Source organism: Leptodactylus fuscus, chromosome 7 (genome assembly GCF_031893055.1).
Source record: "Leptodactylus fuscus isolate aLepFus1 chromosome 7, aLepFus1.hap2, whole genome shotgun sequence".
NCBI lineage: Eukaryota > Metazoa > Chordata > Amphibia > Anura > Leptodactylidae > Leptodactylus > Leptodactylus fuscus.
In genome coordinates, this window is record NC_134271.1 from 63883597 (window position 1) to 63904172 (window position 20576).

Below are 20576 nucleotides of genomic sequence, written 5' to 3' on the forward strand. Positions count from 1 at the left end.
GCATTGGAAGCCATGATGCCAATAGTAGTAACGTGATCAATGCGGCGATTCATAAGCTGCAGCAGTTACAGGCTCTAAGCTTGTAAACAATGATTGGAAACACAGTGGAAGTGCTGGATTACCTGGATCACATTTGTGTTTAAACGCAGTTTTTTTTATTACAGATTTTGCTGCGGTTTTTTGAGCCAAAGCCAGGAGTAGCTTGAACAGAAGGGAGAAGTATAAGAACTTCTTATATATTTCCCATTCCATTTTTAGACACTCCTGGCTTTGTCTAAAAAAAAACGCAACAAGGGGGCAACACGGTGGCTCAGTGGTTAGAAACTGCAGCCTTGCAGTACAGGAGTCCTGGGTTGGAATCCTACCAGGAACAACATCTGCAAGGAGTATGTTCTCCCCGTGTTTGTATGGATTTCCTCCCATTCTACAAAGACACACTGATAGGGAAAAATGTATATTGTGAGCCCCATATAGGGATCACAATGTACATTAAAAAAAAAAAAAAAAGCAACAAAATCTGCAACAAAACAAGCTGCATTTCCACAACATTGGGCCTCAGCCTTAATATCTGAAATGCAGTAAAAAGATTAATAAATAAGTCTAATTCTATACAATAGCTTAGGTTCACATCTTTGCTCAGTGACCACTCCATTCCCCATTCCGTTTGAAAGACACAGAGTCCTGTTTGCATTTTTGGGGTGGAATCCGGGAGGGAATCTAGCAGACCTCATTATAGTCTATGGGGTCTGTGGGTTTCCATGGGTAACCGTTTTTTAAGCAGATCTGAAGAACAAAACCTCCACCTAGCATTAGTCTGTTTTATTTTACTTTGCTATTATAAGATGGTCGGGCACAGCTCAGAGATGACACCAGGCATAGTAAAAACTGTCTATATTCTACAAGCAGTACACACTAATAATGTGCTATCATTTGCCAATGAATTGTAATAACCTTGTTCATTCAAAGTGTAGATTAAATTATACATTATTTGTGCCATCGTCTTATATAATGAGTTAGATTTACTAAGGGGGTGTTAGCTGAAATAATGTTGCTTTTCAGAAAGGGAGTGTCTTAGGATAAACAATGCAGGGGTAACCTATAAACATTTTATTAGTAGGTCCATGATTTTTAATACGCTTAGTGAATCTTTCACGTGTCTGTTTGCCAGAAAGTCACCAGCAATGAGTTGGCATAATTTTTGTAACGTCTGGTGTAAATTATAGTAAATACCTTCGGACATTAAGTCACATTAAGTCCCAGGAGCAGCACTACATAAAATATAGGATTGATTGAGCCTGAAGAAACTATTAGAATAAATGTGTTATTAAATTTATATTGTCTCCTTACACAGGAAAAGAGAAAATGATGACTATGAAGAAGACAAGAGAGAATTTGTAAATGGTGTATTAAGTCCAATTCTAGGCGAAGGCTGTGGAAGAGGACACAGTGGAGGTCTTCAAAACCTTCTTAATTAATAAAAGATGTTAACAGAACATAATGCTTGTTAACGCTAAAAAGCAGAAAGATTATTACGGTAATCCTGCCATAAATATATTAAAGCATATTTAAGAGATAGTATGGTCTGTCTTTGTTTTACCTACATTCAATATGCCACATCCAATCCTGTACTGAAATATTACTTATAGTTGTGCTGTTATGGACACTTTATCCCCATCTACAAATTAGGGAATAAGTGTCCAATTGCCGGGTTCCCCAGTGATCAGAAGGACGAACCTGTAACATCCAGATTTGACTATTTTTTTTCAACAATACAACGAATACTTAAAAGGGTTGTCCTACAACTACCAGAATGTATTGCAGCAGGACGCTACACACCATGTAAACAAATGTAGTAGATGCTAGGTTCTTCCCAAAGAAGCCCAGACATCACTCAAAACACTGCTAAAGTTATATGGGTGCATTTAATAACGCTAACAGACCTTTTTTTAAAAAAAATAAAAAATAAATAAATAATAATTTTTGCCCGGGAAAACCCTTTAACCTCTATTCACATGACAGGGAATAAGTATCCGATCACCAGGTCCCCCAATGATCAGGAGGGCCGTAAGTCCCCTTAAGGCCTCCTTGTGAATAGACCAGTGCACTTTCGTGATCGGTGTTCCATTCACCTCTATGTGCTGCCAGGACTTTCCTCTCCTGTGCCAGCAGCCCCGTATAAGTGAATGGAGCTCAGAGAACAAAACTGCACTGATGCTTCCATTAGGCCCCCAGTGATGGGATATAAAGTACAGACCAAAAGTTTGGACACACCTTCTCATTCAAAGAGTTTTCTGTATTTTCATGACTATGAAAATTGTAGATTTACAGCGAAGGCATGAAAACTATGAATTAACACATGTGGAATTATATACTTAACAAAAAAGTGTGAAACAACTGAAAATATGTCTTATATACTAGGTTCTTCAAAGTAGCCACCTTTTGCTTTGATTCCTGCTTTGCACACTCTCGGCATTCTCTTGATGAGCTTCAAGAGGTAGTCACCAGAAATGGTTTTCACTTCACAGGTATGCCCTGTCAGGTTTAATAAGTGGGATTTCTTGCCTTATAAATGGGGTTGGGACCATCAGTTGTGTTGTGCAGAAGTCAGGTGGATACACAGCTGATAGTCCTACTGAATAGACTGTTAGAATTGCTATTAAGGCAAGAAAAAAGCAACTAAGTAAAGTACTTTAAGAAATGAAGGTCAGTCAGTCCGAAAAATTGGGAAAACTTTGAAAGTGTCCCCAAGTGCAGCTGCAAAAACCATCAAGCGCTACATAGAAACTGGCTCACATGAGGACCGCCCCAGGAAAGGAAGACCAAGAGTCATCTCTGCTGTGGAGGATAAGGTTAGGGGGAATATCGTCACTCCTTGGGGAGAGAACACCATATAGGTGCATGGAGACTTATTAAGCCTTTAGCACTCCACTTTGCAAGGGACCATGGGAAGAATATGCAAATCTGTCTTCCAAGATGTAATTAGGAAGTCAGGTGCCTCCGTGTTGCAAACCAATAGAGGGCGCTCAGTGGAATGTGCAAGCCTGTCTTCCCTGATGTAATTACAAAGCTAAAGGCTTAATAAGTCTCCACACACCTATATGGTGGTCTCTCCCCAAGGAGTGGCGATATCCCCCTAACCCTGTCTAAGCCTCTCACCTTTACCAGGTTAGTCTTCTCTACACCGGGCTGACGAGATGCAATAACATCGAAACGGCCGTCCTCTGTTGAGAGACTATACCTGGTAATAATCCCAGCATCATTGCAAAACAAAGGCCTCTTGGAAGGTCAAGCATGATGTTAAAGGGAGTAGCCTTTATTGAGCTATATCACTGAGATTCTGTCTTCCTAATTACATCAGGGAAGACAGGCTTGCACATTCCAGTGAGCGCCCTCTATTGGTTTGCAACACTGAGGCACCTGACTTCCTAATTAAATCATGGAAGACAGATTTGCATATTCTTCCCGTGGAGGATAAGTTCATCCAAGTCACCAGCCTCAGAAATCGCAGGTTAACAGCAGCTCAGATTAGAGTCCAGATCAATGCCACACAGAGTTCTAGCAGCAGACACATCTCTACAACAACTGTTAAGAGGAGACTTTGTGCAGGAGGCCTTCATGGTAAAATAGCTGCTAGAAAACCACTGCTAAGGACAGGCAACAAGCAGAAGAGACTTGTTTGGGCTAAAGAACACAAGGAATGGACATTAGACCAGTGGAAATCTGTGCTTTGGTCTGATGAGTCCACATTTGAGGTCTTTGCTTCCAACCACCGTGTCTTTGTGCGACGCAGAAAAAGTGAATGGATGGTTCGATGCTCTAGGGCCACGGTCTAAGCCGTGAACTAGCCCAATGAAAGATTCTAGGCTGTAATTCCTTGCATGGCTGAATGTTACTAGCTCCACTGTGGAGGAAAAACAACTCCAAAGGTCAAGTCATGTGATATAAACTTTATATTACTATAGATAAAAATGCCTCAGGAATTACGTGCCAGCACATTTAGCTATGTAGCCCTATTCTACTATAGTATTAGGTGGTCCTGGATACACATTGCGGAATGGGAAGGGAGGGAATTCATAAAGACCAGCATAATATACACTTGTTATGGGTATAAGTCTAGGTTTTAACAGTATCACAATAAAAGTTGAGTTTTATTTCTAGTATTAGATACCCAGGCCATATCTATTTCTGTGTTTTGCACATATGTAGGTAGGAGTTGACATGATGTATTATGAAATAAAAAAAAAAATGGATGGAACTTGTCACATGCCAACTAGAGATCAGTGAGTAGTATTCTATTGAATACTACGATATTTGAAATATTCGTACTCGATCGAATACTACTAGGTATTCGCAGTAAATATTCGATTCAGAGCCAGCGTTGATTGGCTGAATGCTATAAAGTGTATAGCATTCTGCAAATCAACGCTGGTTCTGCAGCAGACTCGTCCTTGCTAGTCGGGAGAGCTGGCAGCTTGCTGTTACGAGGGAGATGACTTTTTCTCATAGGAATGAATTGACCAGCATTGATTGGTCAGTGTACAGCATTCGACCAATCAATGCTGGTTCTGCCGGAGGCTCGTCTGTGAGGAGGCGGAGTCTAAGATCGGACCACAGCAGTCTCCATTGATCAATGCGGTCATTGATAAGTTGCAGCAGTTACAGGCTCTATGCTTGTAAACAATGATTGGAAATACAGTTGAGGTGCTGGATTGCACTTGTGGTTTTTTTAATGTTTTTCATTAAAAGTTCGATAAGCACTTTAATGTCTGAAATGTAGTAAAATGATTAATAAGTAAGTCTAATTCTATACAATAGCTTAGGTTCACATCTTTGATCAGTGACTATTCCATCCCCATTCCGTTTGAAAACTACAGAGTCCTGTTTGCATTTTTGGGGTGGAATCCAGGTGGGAATCTAGCAGACCCCATTATACCAAACAAGGACAAAAAAAAAAAATCAGGTAAGTTTAGACACTCATAATGAAAGAGTCAAAAGACATCCATTATTAGGCAAAATTACAAAATTAGTTTATTGAAAAATATTACAATATTAAAAACCCCACAGAACATGTAGGACAGAAAAACAACAACCATGGTGGGTTGAGGCATTATCACCTACTCTGTGACACTGCTCAACTTATGTTTTGTTTACAACTATAGGTCATAGTTTATTGATTGGTAACATTTCTCTTTGTGGTGAGACACTAATTGTACTAATAAAGTAATACTGGTTCCAGCTAAGCATTGTGGCTTTTCCCATACTATGGCAACACTTGTTATGTAATACATACGGGATACATTCCTTTTCCAGGTGGTACTGAGATTGTAGACTAATGTTTCATGGTTGTTTTTCTGTCCTACATGTTCTGTGGTGTTTTTAATATTGTAATATTCTTCAATAAACTACCGTATTTTTCGGACTATAAGACGCACTTTTTTCCCCAAAATTTTTGGGGAAAAGAAGGGTGCGTCTTATAGGCCGAATGTGGCGCCTGGCATCCGCTGTAATAGAGAGGCGGAAGCCGGCAAGTGATAGACGCCATTACAGGTGCCGGGGCCTGCGACATCGCTGCGCTCCTCTGCCCTGCATGAAGCCAGCAGTGGGAGGAGTGATGCTATTCCGCTCCTCCGTCCCCCCGCCGCTGGCTTCATGAAGGGCAGGGCAGCGATGTCTCAGGCCCCGGCGTCTATCCCTCCCCGGCATCCGCCTCTCTAGTACAGCGGATGCCGGGTCAGTATCAGCGGCCCCTTCTCCCCCGGGGCCGGTCCCCACCGGCCCTGTACCTGTAAAGTTGCAGGCCGGCTCCTGCGCGGCGATATCGCAGGAGCCGACCTGTTCGGGTGACAGCCGGGAGCCTAATGAGGCTCCCAGGCCTGTCACTGCTATATATTAGTATTGCGGCTGGGTCTATGACCAGCCGTAATACTAATACACAGAATGTCCCATAGACGGCAATACAGTTGTATTGCCGTCTATGGGACTTGCAATCAAGTGACCGCAGGTTCAAGCCCGGGGGGGGGGGGAATAAAATAGTAAAAAAAAAAGCTTTAAAAATATATAATAAAAATATGAAATAAATAAAAGTTCTAAATCACCTCCTGTCCCTAGAATATATATATATAAAAGTAGAAAATCATATATCATAAACCACCGGGTTTTTTTTCAATAAAAGGTGATCTAAGCAATAGATATTCCCCAAAATGGTATAACTAAAAAGTACTTCTGGACCCGCAAAAAAAAACTCTATGCATCCCCGTACAGCTGCAGGGTCACCTGTCAATGTGGCCTTGCAGCTGTTGCAAAACTACAACTCCCATATATTAAATATTTTACCAGTTTTTGCTTCAAATTTTTTTTTCACTATTTTCCTCCTCTAAAACCTAGGTGCGTCTTATAGTCCGAAAAATACGGTAATTTTGTAATTTTGTCTAATAATGGATGTCTTTGGACTCTTTCATTATAAGTGTCTAAACTTACCTGACCTTGTTTGGTTCTTGTTTGCTGTAACTCAGACGGTAAGAAATACGCCAGTAGTCATGGGCTGATATTACATTTAAAGGGGTATATATTTACACAGTTGAATATTGTTTCTCCCCTTCGAGTGCTAGGTTTTTCTTTTGGCGTTTGCACACCCCTTTAAAGTCTATGGGCCTGTGGGTTTCCACAGTTAACCGGTTTTTAAGCGGATGCAAAGAACAAAAACCCCAACACAGGTTTGAACCTAGTGTTAGTCTGTTCTTTCTATGACCAGCCATAATAGTAATGTATAGAATCTCCCATAAAATGGTGAAGAAAAAAGAAGCTTTAAAAAAAATATAGTAAAAAAAATAAAATAAAAGTTCTAAATCATTCCTTTCCCTAGAATACATATAAAAGTAGAAAATGACTGTGAAACACAAACACATTAGGTATCCCTGTGTCTGAAAGTGCCCGGTCTACTGAATATAGGATCTGCAATGCTCTTATTCCGTCGGGAAGGGGTTAATAGGAGCTCTGCAGATACCCTATATTCAGCCAGACTGAATTCCAAGTGTGTGTGTGTGTGTGGGGGGGGGGGGGGGGGGGGGGAACAGTCCTCAAGCTCAAGGAAGGGGCAGACAGACAACCAAACCACCCCCTCCCCAGCACCCACCAACTACTGCACCCAAAAACTTCGACCATTTTAATTTTTGAATTCTTCCAGTAGCTGCTGCATTTCCCCTCCTCGGCTTATACTCGAGTCAGTAAATTTTCCCAGTTTATAAGCCGACCCAGCTTATATTCGGGTCGGCTTATACTCGAGTATGTATGGCAAGTGTCCGATTGTTGAGAAACCAATTGTTGGGTACCCCAGTGATCAGGAGGACAAACTTGTAAAGTCCAGACTTCAAGAATTTTTTTTTATGGACACTTAAAGGGGTTGTCCAGGATAACCATAAACCCTACACTAATCTAAACACCCTCCCCCCAGTACATTCCCAAACACCAAGTAACATACAAAAGCTCACCTGTATATTACCCAAAATGTTCTGCATCAATGCAACATGTAACACAATAAGGGGCTCCCCAGGCATTGCGGTATGAGTGAAGGTAAAGCATCTCCTGTAAGGGCCAACTCTGCGTTTCATGTCTGTCCAGTTCCTGACTGGATGGACAGCCTCGTACCTGTACAGAAAACCAGTTTCATTAATTCATGTCTTTTCATTAGTAATACATATAATAGATAAAGATTCCTTCTCCTTTAACAAGTTTAACCCAATAGCAGAAGGGACTAGCTAGCTAAGTCTACACCTAAGCAGGGTCTACAGGACCGAGGCCATAAGAACATCACAGATATGGTTGCTACCTAAATGGGTTTTCCCCATCTCAACAACGTATCCCCTATCACACGAATGGGGGTATTTTGCTCCACATCCTGAATAGAGCAGTGGTGTGCCCCCGCATCATTCATTTCAATGGGCTCACCAGAGATCGCCAACGTACAGCACTCACACATACCCTGAAATAAACAGGGGCACAGCTGTCTAACCACCACTCATGGCAGTAAAAGTGACCGTGGGGGACCAGCAGTCACACCCCTACCGATCTTATCCCCTATCCTCTGGTAGGAGATTAATAGCCAAGATGAGACAACCCCCTTTAAAGGGATCCTATCATTAAAACACAATTTTTTCTGGTTGAAATGTAGGAATACCCTTAAGAAAGGCCATTCTTCTCCTACCTCTCACTGTCTTCTCCGCGCTGCCGTTCCGTAGAAATACCGGTTTTCGTCGATATGCAAATGAGTTCTCTCGCAGTGCTGGGGGCAGGCCCAGCGCTCAAAGTGCACCGGGGGCATCCCCAATGCTGCTAGAGAACTCTCCAGCGACGCCTCCATCTTCTTTAGGAACGTCCTCTTCCCACGCGCAGGCAGTCAAACTTGTAGGCCTCAGGCCACCAACAGAGCTGACTGTGCATGCCCACGGCCACAAGAAAAATGGCAGGTTACTCAGTAAATAAGTGGCCATTCTCTTGTGGTCTCTGGGCATGTGCAGTCGTGTTTTAATGATAGGATCCCTTTAAAGTGGACTTAAAGATAACCCCTGCCCATATGCTGCATTATATGGCCAAAATGAAAAATGGAGTTCACTTACTCGCTAATCTTCTGCAGGACCTCACAGGGTGACTGCCAGGTTATTCTTTCAAGGTTTAGGAATCCTATGGAGAACCACTCGGACAGCATGCTTTTTAGGATCCCATTCATCTCCTAGAGAAACATGGGAAAAATGTACTTTTAAAACTCTTGAACAGGACAAAGGCTAAGTTATTGCAAGTGATACATTTTTATTAGCATTGTTTTGTAGTCTATTTTTTGCAAGTATTTAATGAGGAAAAAAAAAACAAGAGGACTACAAAACTAATAGTACTTACTGCTATAGCCAACAAAAAAAAAAATGGGGTCATTTTACTTTATAAATAACTCTCCATCTTAAAAAGAAACTTGGCAAGAAAAGTACCGGTAATTATTACAAACCTTCTTTATTAGCTTGTCCAATACAAGCATTATCCTATATAGGACAACCCCCATCTACAGTATATGCCCAATTAGGCCAAGTGAACATCATAGAGGGGGAATATCCAATATGAGACCAATCCCCTCTATATCTAAGCAGGGGGCTGCTCACAAGCAATATCTCAAGTCACTTATGTAATACGTGAGACGAAGAACCATTTATAGAACTGTAAATAATACTACACCCCTCCACTGCAGTGAAGTGCTCGACCACCTGAATCTTCCCCTGACAATATCAACTATTTCAGTGAAAAAAGTCCATAGTGACGAACGGTGCTGCAGAAAGATAGGTACTGCATCAAGAGTAAGCGAAGACATTGTGGGTCCTCAATTCTAAAGTTTGGCAAGGGCCTCCCACACATCAAGTCAATAGTGCACTTAAGAATTCTAGGAGATGCGGAGTACAGCAAACATGGCTGCCACTACAGTCAATAAAAACACAGATACCCAGCTTTCCTATACTCCTGAAGAGCACATCTGCCTCACTATGAAGGGCTCTTCATTGTATAACTAGGCTGACATACAAAGCTGGATGTAATGATGGACCTGTAGACTCACATCTAGCTTTCCAGGACCCACAGACAAAAGATAAATTAAAAGACAGTGACATTTTCTGGAAATTTGTTTCCAATTTAGAACTTTTGATAACTCCAGATAAAGTTTGCATCGTACAAGAAGAGGCCTGCCTTTGCTACTTTTTGCATTACTTCACCCGTATCAGCGACCATTGTCCTAAGATGGAGTCGCCCCCCCTCCTTCCCATCCTGACTGTAAATCTTAACAAGTGTGCGCTTTTCTCCAATTATAAAAATCAGCTGGAATTTCTGCAGTCTGAAGACGCAAATGTCAGCTCTTAACCTATTTGTCTGCTTTTTAGAGCCATAACATTTTACCAAAAATCGTGCGCAAAGTAAAATGATGACAGGTCAACGACTTTAACTAGGGCACAATGGGGTGTCAAAGATGTAATTTAGTGGGGGGGAGGAGGAGGAGGAAGAATTTGATTTGCAAAGAGGCATAAAATGAAATAGAAAAAAAAAGCCGTATATATGCAGAGGTTATACTGACATTGGTTGTCTCAAAGTGGTTCTCAATCTAAAGGGCATCTCCGCAGTGTATGACGTATGTGATAGGGGAATCTGACAGACAAAGCTTCCTAACTACCCAGCCCAACTTCTATCATGGCTGCCATGAATGGAGATGTATGCAGAGCTGCAGTATAAAGCATGGAAAGCAGGCAGAGCCAAAGCCTAAGTCTTTGTGGCGCGGTAGGTTGAACTGAAAATGCCGAAGCCTTCCATCAGGCAGAGCAGCCATCATAGCTGCATTAAATCATAACTGATCATAAAATGCTGCGGAATATGTTTGCGCTGCTTTAATGAAAAAAAATTATAATTATTATTAGAAGCAGGACAAAAAAAAAAAAACTAACCGAAAACTGAAGACAGTGTCAGCAGTGGCGCATTCGCAGTAGATGAAGACAACTATTCATTCTGGGTTATGACTGCTTACCGCTCAGATGCTGTGCGCATGCGCATTAGGCTACATGTACACAAACGCGAGCGACATCCATGTACCACCCATCGCCTCCATGGACCCACTCGTATGTTTTGTAGCCCAAGTTCACTGCAAAAAACAGGAGGGGCACATGGACCCCAATACACAAGTTTGTGTACAGGCCCATAGAAAATAATGGCTTTGTTTGCTGGTTAGTACACTGACAAAGTTGTGTGCACGGATCCTTTACCTGCACTCGCCTTACAAGTTAGGAAGGAGCCTCCAAGTTATACAAACCTTTATATATTCAGTACAACCACCTAGCAAATATTAAATTAGACATCATGAATATTATGGAGGCAACTTAGTAAGAATCAGAGTCTCCGACAAGCTGCATTCTCACAAGTATAATTACCGCAAATGCATTTTGCTGAAAAAATCTGACATAAAATATATTTTCTATTAATAAACCCTAAAATAAGGCAAATCCACCGGTCTGTTTATCAGCCTCTTTGGAGGAGTTTAGATCTCAACACCGAGCCGAGAAAAATGTTTTCCATTTCATGTGTGCCTGGCCTCAATTAAATCTGAAAAGATTTAATTGTATGTTCCTCGGGGTGCTCTCAAATCAAGAGGCTGTGTTCTGAAAGGAGATAAGGGAATGTAAAAAGTCGTCTTCTGAATGCAAATGGACAGGGAACAATATAGGAAGGAGATTAGGAGAGTTCAGTAGCGTAAATAGAAAAAAAAAAAACCATATGCCAACAGCGTTCTTACATTGTGCTAAGAATTGATTCAAACTAAAACACACATACAAGAGTCTGCCGGTGCCATTCAATGCATTCCCATTTCCTATTAGCTTTACGTGCACCACATTGACCTCTGCAATATGCTATCTTGTTGGGAATAAACATGCTAACATTGAAAAGTTATTAAACATTTGGGACAAGCTAGTAATAACTCTGGAAGTTGATGGGTTTATTTTCTTCTTTATGAAATAAATGCAGCGTGCTGGTAGATTTTTTGGAGGGGGGGGGGGGAGGACAAGGTACAGAGCGGTTCAGTAATAATTCCATATCATTTACAGGCTTCACAGTATTTGAAAGGAAGGCTAACAAGATTTATCCTGGTTTTAGTGAATTCAAAGTATTTGCGTAAATGTAAGATCGTTCTTAAAAAAGATATATTAAAAAAAAATTTAATTTAGCAAAAACTGTTACATTCTGAGTTACAGGAATCTACCATAGAATACCAAAGATATATCTCCTACGCATAAAAACCCACTAGTGATGAGAATCAATAGGGCTTAAGCTTAAGACTACCTCTCCTGATATTTTCAGAAGTGAAGTAAAAAGGAATAAGAATACAAAGGAAGGACTAGAAAACAGAGACCATTGTTGTGGAAAAGCTACAAGTAAGTCAGACTCTGCGTTTGTACCATTACGCATATAGTTAACGTTCAACACCGTAATAGTACGACAAATGGATGAAGTAGGCACAAGAGCTGTGTCTGCTACATCGGTTCATGTTCCAGCTGTATCATAAAGATGGAACTATTCAATAGAGAAACTTCAGCTCTCCAAAAGGTTTTAATGGGCAGTAAGGAACGTCCCCCTCTGACAATACAAGGCTATGTTACAGTACTGTCGAGGGAGGGGCATTCCTCACAACTTAGCGATGCAACAGAGCTAAGAGGAACGTCCTTCTGTGGGGAGATATCGGTACTAGAGATGAGCGAGTACTGTTCAGATCAGCCGATCCGAACAGCACGCTCCATAGAAATGAATGGATGCACCTGATGCTTCCGCTTTGACGTCGGCCAGCCGCTTAACCCCCCCCCCCCCCCCGCGTGCCGGCTACGTCCATTCATTTCTATGCGAGCGTGCTGATCCGAACAGTACTCGCTCATCTCTAATCGGTACTGAAATTAACAGCACGGATATCTCCACCACCAGGGCCCATATCGGGAAAGCTAACTGTCTGCTTTCTAGCGGTCCTCTGTAAACGTTCTCTGCAGTGAGACTGTGTGGTCCTGAGGGATAGTCAACAGCCTCCTAGTAAGCAATAGAAAGTTAAAAAAAAAAAAAATTAAAAAAAAATTGCAGTCCATGTGTGACATTTTTCAGCAGCCCAACCATGGCTCATATAAATGGGACTGCCAGCACTACAATCTCCTATGATGAGAAGACTTCCAGTCTGAACCCTACCAGCAGCCCTATGGAGAGACAGGGACATAAAGGATTATTATTCTAGGAGTCCCTTTCGCACAAACCATTTCTCGCCTTAATCATCATGGTTGTGTGAAACCAGCCTAATGGAGAGTGACCAAAAATATTTCTCTGACTCTTGGAATTCGCATAGATCCTTATGGCCAGAGCAAGATGGGAACAGGGCAAGACCCTGGTTTTCTTTCAGTAGGCAAGAGTCTAAAGGATTACCATAGTTTCTTTTTGGGAATGTAGCATATTTCCACATTTATTTATTTTTTTGCAATAACATGACCAACAATGTCAACTGAATGAAAGAAAAAAAAAAGGAAGAAGAGGGCAAAACTTACAATCACAAAAAAATAAATAAAAAAGGCACTTATGTTACAAATAGAACATTCAAGATAACAAGTCCCTGAAGTACAGATGCAGCGAAGTAAATAGCTGGGATGTAAAACATAAGTGAACAGCGGATGTGCAGAAACAGATCATATCAGGAATATTTCTAATTGCCGTCACACTAATTGCTGGTAATGATGCCAGCCACCACAGCAGCCGCAACTGCACAATATTCCTTAATTTCAGTTGGGGCCCAGTTTTCTGAAAGTTCCGCTTTGAAGAAAACTATATAATGATCTTTGTAGCCCTGTGTGATCACTCAGACCTCAGATGAAGAGGAGGACAAAAAAATCTTGCATAATTTACTTTAATACTAGTTTGCAGAAACAATGAAGAAAATTGTACAAATCATTTATTTTAAAAAGTTAAAAAAAAGTCCTTGAACTAACCCTTGCTGACAAGGGGTTAAAAATGAATATCTGTCTAAAATGTAGTTCTGTCTGATCCTAGAAAGGCTAGGTGATAACCAGGGACTGACACCTTGGAAAAGGATGAATTTAAAGAAATTACTTTAAAGGGAATCTTCCACCTCCCCAAACATACTCAACTATCAGCACCATGTTACAGAGCCATAATATACCTTTTTATGGATTTCCACTTTGAAGTTTTATGCAAATTAGGCAGCTAGTGCATTGGAGGTAGGCCTTCAGCACCCTGGAGCATTTCTCTTGTCACTTAGACCCCACCATCTTCTGTCTGGGCCATGCTGTGCAGTAAGAGTTAATATTCAGATTACAATGACATCATTCATTCTACCTAAGCAGTAAGAGCAGTGCTCTCAGGGCTGAAGGGCCGCCCCCAGTGCACCAACTGCCTCATTTGCATAAGACTTCAAAGTTGTTTTTCTCCAAATCTACAAAAGTGACATATATAACAAAGGTATGTTACTTATAACTAATGTGCTCTGTAACATTCTGCTAACTTATGCTTGGGGGAGGTAGTAGACTCTTTAACACTGGTTTCACTGACAGTTTTGGCATTTGTGTGTGCCACAATTCTGTGCAATATGGCCACATATATAAGCCCATGGTCGGGGGTCAGCAACCTTCGGCTCTCCAGCTGCTGTGAAACTACAACTCCCAACATGCTCCATTCACTTCCATGGGAGTTCCTCAAACAGCAGAGGAAGAATGCATGCTGGGAGTTGTAGTTTTACAACAGATGGAGTGCCGAAGGTTGCTCCCTCCTGCCCTAAGGCTTTATTTCTTCAAGAAAGATGTTCAGTTTATGGGCAGTTCTCCATTGTTCGGTTATAGATGCCACTGCCTATACAGTAGGATATGTAACAGCCTTCTAGCAGAGGTATTACAGGAAGATCCTGTAAAAATACACTTTTAAGTACATTCAAATTGCAGTGTGAACTAAGCCTTAGTGCAGGTTGCCTATAAACAGATGCATAACAATGGCTCGTTTATAGGCAGAATACTCTTCATTTTTACATATCCTTCCATAACTTTCCATGTTTATGAAGGCAGTATACTTATTCCATGGAAACTCTTGCTAGGGGCATTTACAATTATTAAGATTAAATGGCTATTTAGAAGCAGCCTACTGTGTTATAAAGTGCAGCTCATGCTAAGGTGAGCATTAGAAGGAGCCCCATACTGTGACCAACAGGTTAAAATGCCCTTTAATAGTCCATTTACTGCAACATCCACGCAACAAAAACTGTTTAAAATGCTCATGAAAAAGGAAGCAGCTGGAACACTCGACAGCAGATTATAAGTGAAATCATTAGATTTCCATATATACTATACATCAGCCCACCAACCTCCTGACTGGTAAGTAGAATTCATGTCACAAGTGCTAGCACCCTGATTTAGTGAGTCGTCGCAAGACTAATGTGCTCTGTTATAAGGGAGTATAAACATTACAAAACAGGATTCCACTATACAAGGCTGCGTCTGCAAGAAACAAACTATTTTTTATCCGTATGAATCTCATGCATGCATATGTGTTCTGTGTGCCTGCACATAGGGCATCCATTTTTTTTTTTGCCTGCACTTCCGTTCATGGATAAGTGAACAGACAAACGCACTAGTGTAGGTCCACATTCACACACTCTGGTAACAAACTTGTTCACATAAGTCCTAATCTGTTGTACCAACTACAGTATGTACTACATGGTCACCCATTCACTTTAATAGTGCACTTTTGATCTCAATGACAGATATAGGCACAGCATTCATATTCATCCAAAACCGCTTATCACAAAGGGGGTTTCAGGGAATAGAACGGACTTTACACAAAGGAAAAAAAAGAAAAAGTGGTAGCCCTAGTGAAACAACTCCATTCAGGTTGCCTGTGCAACTAGAAGATCTATTTCCAGCCATTTACTACAGTGTTTCATCCCTGTATTGTGTGTACTAAGTGGATGATGTCTTATCCACGAGATAGGTCATCAGTATGTGATCTGTGGGCATCTACGACCCCCAACAGAGATCAGCTGATCCAGCGGCTTCCAGATGCTAGCGCAATGAACGGGGATACGTGCAAGTTGTCCCTATTCAAATAATAAGAGCGACAGTGCAATTCCCAGAATCACCAATATGCAGTAAATGGGGCTGCTACACTGTTCCTATTGCTTGAATAGGAACAACCTGCACATATCCCCATCTATTGCACGAGCATAAGTTTCCAATATGCCAAAAAAAAAAAAACACCTGTTCAAATCCTCCACCTAAACTCCAAAACACAACAAATTAAAAGGTTTTCACATCTCAGTATTTCAGCCAGGTTGCCTGCAGTGTCTGCTTCTCACTTCCTGTATTTCTCCTGACACCGCCCTCTTGACATTACAAAACCTAAATAGTATAAGACACACTAAAACTAACAGCACTTATTGCTTGGGAATGGTGGGGGCTATAGAAAACATTTCACCTGGGCTAGAATCAGTGGCGCAGACTTGGATGCTATTGCGGTGTTCGGTCTCAAAAGCAGTCTACATGGTGGGCACATTTTCTGGACTGCTAACAACTTGTTTGAACTGATCTCACGGTATCACAGTGATTTATGATGTTGTGACTTCCAGAACTGCCATGGATGTAAAGTCTCATACTCAAAGCAGTAGACCCAGGGATCCGGGTGTTGGCCCCCACATATCATATACTGAAGATCACCAGTATGAAATATTCTTTTGCAACCAGACAACAAATTCCAAACCACATCCTCTTTTCTGTTACTGCGAAAGGCTGAGAAAAGATTTTCCACACAGAATTCTGCAGTGTTGACAACCCTTTAAGACGCAACAGGAAGGATATACCAAAATCATTGGAGTCGTCGCCTACAGAAACTAAGTAAATTTAGTTAGCTTCAACTTGATGGGTGATGGCTCCACTTTTTCCATGTACCACATACAGTATATTTCTCTAATGTATCCCTAAATATGAAAAGCAGCTTCGCACAAGAATCATTTAAGAGATCTAAAACCAGTTCTGCTTCTTCTGTATAGGATACATAGTGGAATTTGTATGGGTGGTTGCATGGCAACAACCAATAGTCACAACTGGTGACAATATAAGTCCCCATCATCGCATGTGATCTGCTGTTGTCACCAAGTGTTGCTCCCTTTTCTCCATGGACGTATGCTACTCATCACATAGCTGAAACTAGGCGCCAAATGATAGTGCTAATATATGATGCTGCTGTATGACATCTTCATCACGTCACCTTCTGTAACCACAATGCTGTGCACTATACACACACCTCAATGCATCACACTCACCAAATGAGAAGAAAAGACTCTTACCCTAAGATGTGGAGCATCTGCCATCTTAGATGTGACTCCCTCTACTAAGTCAGCTCTAAGGTCCACCAGAAACTTCGTGCCCCCTTCCAGCTTACTGATATGGCTGAAGAGCACTTTGTACTGGGGGGTGAGATAGTACCTCAGCCTGTCCTCCACCTGCATGACAGTGCCCAGATCCCTCTTCTGTTGGGCTTGGACCAACTTACTGCTGAGTTCTGCCACCTGGGCATGATCCACCCCATAGTCTGCAGCCAGCTGCCCCAGTAGTGCTACCCTCTGCCCCTTCTCCAGGGACCTGTAGTAGTGCATGAAGTGCGAGCTCTGTAGCTCAGGGGGTGGGGGACTTTTCTCTTTTGTCTCATAGGGTGGCAAAGGAGGGACAGACTTGCTCAGGATGTCTTCCATGGCTGCAGGCATTGAGCTGACCTGCTTGAAGGAGACACCTAGGAGCCCTAAGGGTAAGTTCTGGCACAGCAGTCTGCCTCGCCCCCAGCCTCCTGTAATAAGGCAGCTGGCCAGAACTGCAGCACGTTGCAGCCTCTGAGGCTTCAGGAAGTTAGCCAATCGCATGATATAAGTGCGAACACTGTGGATTCTACCCACAGCTGTCAACTGCAGGAGGGCCCTTCCGGCTTCCACTACTGACGTCATCACGCGGAGCAGGCAACCAATCCAAAAGGGGGCGTGTTGTGCGTCGGCGGCTGAAGGAATCAGCCATGTTGAATGTGGCAAGGCTTGTCACTAAAGTTGAAGCGAAGATTGTGAATTGCTGCCAACTAGTTAGAGAAGTGTGCTATGTAAGAGGAGGCAGCCAGGACTGGGCAAATGCTTATAGCAGTCAGTCACTCAGCAGCCTCTCATGTGACTCCCCTGACTGCTGCCCCCTCATTCCATGGGGTTGGTATCCTTTATCAGTCATACACTGATGGCCTGTTTTGCATCAATATAAAATCTTGGAATACTGATTTTATATGACGTCTGATGTGTAGAACTTCTGATAATCGGCACAGATTTGTATGACAGTCTGGAATTTCACTAGAAGCAAAAGAGCCAATAATGAAGCTTCTGCATAAGACAAAGCAATAATAGCACGTTTTGTATTCACATTTTATATTTGTCTGCCAGCCTTTAGTGTAAATTTGTTTCCCCTACTACCCTTTAATAAAAGGTTTAAGAGGCTACTTTTGGGTAGTGTACCTATTTGTAAGAGAACATTGATTGCTAGAAATTAGAGATGAGCGAATATGCTCAATCGAATACCTCGGCCACATAGGTCCCGCTGCAAAAACACTTCCGGGGCATCGAATTTTTACTGCCCCTCCCACCTTCCTTGGATCCGGGAGCTATGCAGCCGAGGTATTCCATCGAGTATATTCACTCATCTCTACTAGAAATGCCTCCACAACACACTCAAGGACGTTTAGGCACATTTATCAATACTGTCAAAATTTTGTACTGTCTTAAACTACAAATTCAGCATGTAGTTTTACACATATTTCTGAATTCGTCATACAGACCTTTATAACTATGGAGAGTTTCTAGAAGCTCCAAACATCTGAGGGTTCATTCACACTTGCGCCCCGTGTACAGTGTGTGAATTTTGCAGAGTTTCCCTCCTCAGCCCCAGTGTAACTGGATAGGGGACGGAAACCCAGCGGTCAGCTGTAAAATACATTCACTTGAATGGGTTTGTAAAGGCGACATCTGGTGTCCGGCTATAGCCTCTCCGCAGGGAAACAGTTTTTTTTAGCCGGACATAAAGTCCTGCATGTCCAACTTTGTGTCCAGCCGAAAAAAACTCGCGGAGAGGCCGCAGGCGGACACCGTCAGTCACCTTTACAAACCCATTCAAGTGAATGGGTTTTAAAGCTGACCACCCAGTTTCCGTCCCATGTCCAGTTTCGCCTGGGCTGAGGACGGAAACCCAGCGGAATGCACACATCGGACAATGGGCACAGATGTGAACAAACCCTTACTCAATTATTAAACAGTGTCGAGCTTCACCAAGAGACAAATATTTGGCTGAAAACACGTAAACAGAATATTTTGTTCAAAATAACCATATAAAAATCATCTCTCATGAAAGAGGACCTTTCACCATCTGGGACACATGCGATTTAATACACCGCTAGAAAACCGACAAATCTGCTTTCCTGTTCTGTGCCCCACGGTGAGGAGCGATCGGTGCCGGTACCGTAGCGCTTCACCGTCAGAAGGGTGTTTCTGACAGTCAGCCAGGAACGCCCTTTCTCACAGTAGCGTCTATTGCACTGTACTGGGAGAGCTGTGAGGAACACCCCCTCCCTCTCCTCACAGTACTCGTCCATAGACAAGTACTAGTGGGGGGACATTTCTCACCGCTCAGCGTCATCGCTGGTCGGTAATGAAAGCCCCCTCTCACAGTACAGCCCAATAGACGCGTTCCTCACTGACTGTCAGAAACGCCCTTCTGACGGTGAAGAGCTACAGTACCGGCACCGATAGATCTTCACTGGGGGCACAGAACGGAAAAGCCACATGTGCCCCAGATGGTGAAAGGTCCTCTTTAAACAGACAAATATGTGGCGCACAGCAGGAATTTACGGCGCAAGTAAATTGGCATAAATTCCACAAAACTTACACCATTTTAAACTTGGCCTACATTGCATGAGAATATCTGCGTCATTTTCTTTCTTTTCTGTTTCATACATGTGTCGAGTTAGACACTTTTAAAGGGATCCTACCATTCAAACACAATTTGTTCTCTTTAACACGTCGGAATAGCCTTTAGAAAGGCTATTCTTCTCCTACTTTTCGTTGTCTTCTCTGCTCCGTCGTTCACTTGAAATCCCAGTTTTTGTTGGTATACAAATGAGTTATCTCGCAGGACTGGGGGCGGGCCCCAGTGCTCAAACAGCACTGGGGGCGTCCCCAATGCTGCGATAGAACTCTCTCCAGTGCCGCCTCCATCTTCTTCAGCAACGTCCTCTTCACGCGTCTTACAATACCGTGTAAGCAGCCATTTTCTTGTGGTCGGTGGGCATTCACAGTCGGCTTTGCCATAGGCCGAGGCCTATAAGTCTGAAGCCTGCGCTGGAAGAAGACGCGTGAAGAGGACGTTGCTGAAGAAGATGGAGACGGTGCTGGAGAGAGTTCTCTCGCAGCATTGGGGATGCCCCCTGTCAGGATACGAAGTTGCCGCGGTCTCCTTGCTGCGCGGCGTCTCCCTGGGAGACGTGTTAGGAGTTCTATTGGGTGTGCTTAGGTCATTAAGGGTTAATCTTTTCCTTGCCTTCAGTCTCCATGTCATTAGCCATCAGGTGTGTTTTTCTGCTGCTATTTAATCCCCACCCAGGCATGGATCCTTGCCAGCCATTCACTTTGTGGTTCCTGGTCCCCCTGCTCAGTCTGTTTCCCTGTCTGTTTGTATTCCATATGTTTCTTGGTTTTTAGACCCAGCTTGTATTTTTGACTATCCCTTGTCTTTTGATTTGGTACCTTTTATTATATCTCCTGGCTTGACCTCTTGCTCGTCTGACCTCGCCTTCTCTTCTGTGTCTTGCTGGGACTTGTGGTCCTCCCTGGTTCCATGCTGTTTAGCCTTTTGTTTTGCATTGCATTTACACTGTGCTTTCTGTTTAGGTGTGACCCCGTGACTCCAGTCCCTAGGACTTTCAGGGCCTCCTCTCCCCTTATCCTAGCCGCCGGATAGAAG

General features: G+C 42.6%; 1 protein-coding gene across 1 annotated transcript in view; it reads right to left on the reverse strand.

Moving 5' to 3' along the window:
* The window catches only part of MLYCD (malonyl-CoA decarboxylase), a 44545-nt gene extending 27043 nt beyond the window's left edge, over window positions 1-17502 (reverse strand). The window contains exons 1-3 of the mRNA XM_075282037.1: window positions 16883-17502; window positions 8613-8725; window positions 7488-7644 (exon numbers count right to left, since the gene is read on the reverse strand). Coding sequence (XP_075138138.1) covers window positions 7488-7644; window positions 8613-8725; window positions 16883-17452 — 840 coding nt within the window. The 5' untranslated portion in view covers window positions 17453-17502. The remainder of the gene's footprint in view (window positions 1-7487; window positions 7645-8612; window positions 8726-16882) is intronic.
* Between the last annotated feature and the right edge of the window lie 3074 nt (window positions 17503-20576).